This window comes from Etheostoma spectabile, chromosome 10, assembly GCF_008692095.1.
Source record: "Etheostoma spectabile isolate EspeVRDwgs_2016 chromosome 10, UIUC_Espe_1.0, whole genome shotgun sequence".
Classification (NCBI taxonomy): Eukaryota; Metazoa; Chordata; class Actinopteri; order Perciformes; family Percidae; genus Etheostoma; species Etheostoma spectabile.
In genome coordinates, this window is record NC_045742.1 from 24,456,924 (window position 1) to 24,459,748 (window position 2,825).

General features: G+C 38.4%; 1 protein-coding gene across 1 annotated transcript in view; it reads right to left on the reverse strand.

The window, feature by feature from the left end:
* The window catches only part of fam98a (family with sequence similarity 98 member A), a 10,925-nt gene extending 8,765 nt beyond the window's left edge, over positions 1 to 2,160 (reverse strand). The window contains exons 1-2 of the mRNA XM_032527717.1: positions 1,895 to 2,160; positions 1,031 to 1,179 (exon numbers count right to left, since the gene is read on the reverse strand). Coding sequence (XP_032383608.1) covers positions 1,031 to 1,179; positions 1,895 to 1,932 — 187 coding nt within the window. The 5' untranslated portion in view covers positions 1,933 to 2,160. The remainder of the gene's footprint in view (positions 1 to 1,030; positions 1,180 to 1,894) is intronic.
* Positions 2,161 to 2,825: the final 665 nt, after the last annotated feature.

The following is a 2,825-nucleotide window of genomic DNA, read 5'->3' on the forward strand; positions in this document are numbered from 1 at the left end:
GACACTGTTGGGGATTTATTCAAAATTTAAGGCATACTGTTCTAGCGTGGCTACCACAGCATCCTGCAGCAACATGTCATCTCATCCGGTTTGCGTTTAGTTGGACCATCATTTATTTTTCAAAAGAACAATGACCCCAAACACACCTCCAGGCTGTGTAAGGGCTTTTTGACAAAGAAGGAGAGTGATGGAGTGCTGCGCCTCCACAGTCACCGGACCTGAACCCAATCAAGATGGTTTGGGGTGAGCTGGACCGCAGAGTGAAGGCAAAAGGGCCAACAAGTGCTAAGCATCTCTGGGAACTCCTTTAAGACTGTTGGGAAACCATTTCAGGTGACTACCTCTTGAAGCTCATCTAGAGAATGCCAACAGTGTGCAAAGCAGTAATAAGAGCAAAGGGGGGCTACTTTTGAAGAAACTGGAATATAAGTCATGTTTTCAGTTATTTCACACTTTTTTGTTAAGTACATAATTCCATGTGTTAATTCATAGCTTTGATGCCTTCAGTGACAATCTACAATGTAAATGGTTATGAAAATAAAGGAAATGCATTGAATGACAAGGTGTGTCCAAATTTTTGGCCTGTGCTGTATATGTTGGTGACAATGGTGTAATGATTCAGATCGATTCAGTTTCCAAAACAAGACGTGCTCAACCGACTGGCCAATAGGAACGTGGCCCCGCCCATGACATTATTTTCACAGTGAGAGAAAAATCCTGAGACGGAGCAAGAAATTGGATCAAGAGCAAAGACTTATGTTTTGAGAGCGAGAAGAAAACGTTTTGAGAACATTTTTTCACACAGATAGCAAAATTTGAGAGTTTAAATAAGTATTTTGAGAGAGATTTTGTTTCTGAGAAATAATTTTAAAAATTTCAAATATTTAAACTTTTTTTAGTCTCATACTATTTTTTGCTATCAGTGTGACAACTTTTTTTTCCCCCTAGATCATTTATTTTCTCGTATGTAATAAAGAAACAAATCTAGCTCCATATAGGAGCAACTTTACTTTACTCAAATATGTCTTACAGTTAGTGGCGTGGACATTCTCTTCCAACTTGCAGTAGAGTCTAAGCTCTGAGACTATCCAGGCACAAAGCTTAGTAAACTCTGGGGAAGCTGCTCCTCTGCTCACAGCAGAATCTAGAGCTCCTTCGTCCAACAGAGGGCCTTGATACCTACAGTGACACATACATATTTTCTTTTTACTTTATTTCAAACATTTAAAATATAACAATATAACGTTACATATATTTTTATATAAAATAGAAAGTAGGAATTAATAAATGACATAAAAACCATATTCAATCTGACATACAAAACTACCCTTATCAGTAACATTACAACTGGTCAGTAAACAATACTGAGGTTTGGTTCAGTAGCAAAGCGAGGTTTGACTCTAGCCGCACAGACTTGTCTCGGGACATTACTGTCCTGTAGGAAGCTACAAGATATTTCAGCATAGTAGGTTAATTCATCGAGAAAGACTTCAATCAATCATGGCAATTATTTTTAGAAAGTGGGGCTAGAATTGGTTAATAGAAAAGAATGTGTTGGAGCTAGCCTGACATAAAATATGACGGAAGCAGCTTTTGCTGACGCAGCTTGTGACACAACATCATTCAAACCAGTATGTAGCAAGGTCTATTATTACCGGTACGCACACAAGATAGCTATGGTTCACATATAGCAATGAAAAAAGGCATCACCGTCAGACTGGACTGACCGTTAGCTACAACAGCTGCTAAGTTAGCCGTTTTGCTAAACAAGCTAAACTGTAACGTTAATATGCTGGTGGCTAAAATAGGAAAGACTGGCAAGGCTGGTCATTGGAATGCCAGCTTTCGCATATAATTTGCATGCAAAGGCAGATGCATCACTTTTTTAACTCACCCTAAATCTTCAAGAGAGACGAGGATGTCATTCTCCATCCCAATGATCTATTCTTATGCTCTAAAATCACTTACTATTAAATAGAGTTTTCACATGAGCAGCCAGCTCAGCTTATACACGTTTGATTTATCGGCTTCTTCTTCTTCTTCTTCTTCTTCTTCTGGGTTTTACGGCAGCCGGCATCCAAAAAGTTGCATTACTGCCATCTATGGAACTAACACCTTAGTGCACTATATCCTGTCATACAGTGCAGTGTCTTTTAAAAGTTTAAAAAAACGTTTTCCCCTCCCGCTTGACCCTATTTCTAAAACACCTTTCAGAGACACTTCTTCCAAATCAATTTCTCGCAAGTTTCTGTGTAACTCTTGTCTTTGGTGGTCATAATTTCTATGAGAAATCTAAATGTGCACTGTCTCAGGTTCCTGACATGAACACAAGCCACTCTGGTATATTCCTAAAATAAATAAAGTCCTGTTCAGAAACGTGTGACCCATCCTCATTCTAGAAATAATAACGTCTTTGACATTTTGCCTCCCCTCTTTTACAGGTATTAACTGAGTCAGTTACCTTACTAGATATGGAAAATAGGTACCTCCCTTTGTTTTTTTTGCTCCCAGAGCTGTTGCCATTTTAACATTGTTCCCTGCCACACAATCTTTTACCCTCCGCCTTGGATAGATTTATGTTGACATTCATGGTTTCCTTTTGAGCAGCTTCCTGGCCAAATTATCAACCTTTTCATTTGTTGCAATACATGAGCTGGGACCCATACAAATGATTTATTATTATATTATTATATAATTATTATTATATTATGGTTTATACCCCTTTCCTTTTCCCATCTGTAATTGCCAGAAGAAAATATCTCTCCATCAGTGCATGAAAAGGTACTGAGCATGTGTGTGTAATTCAGGCCTGTGTGTAATGTGTG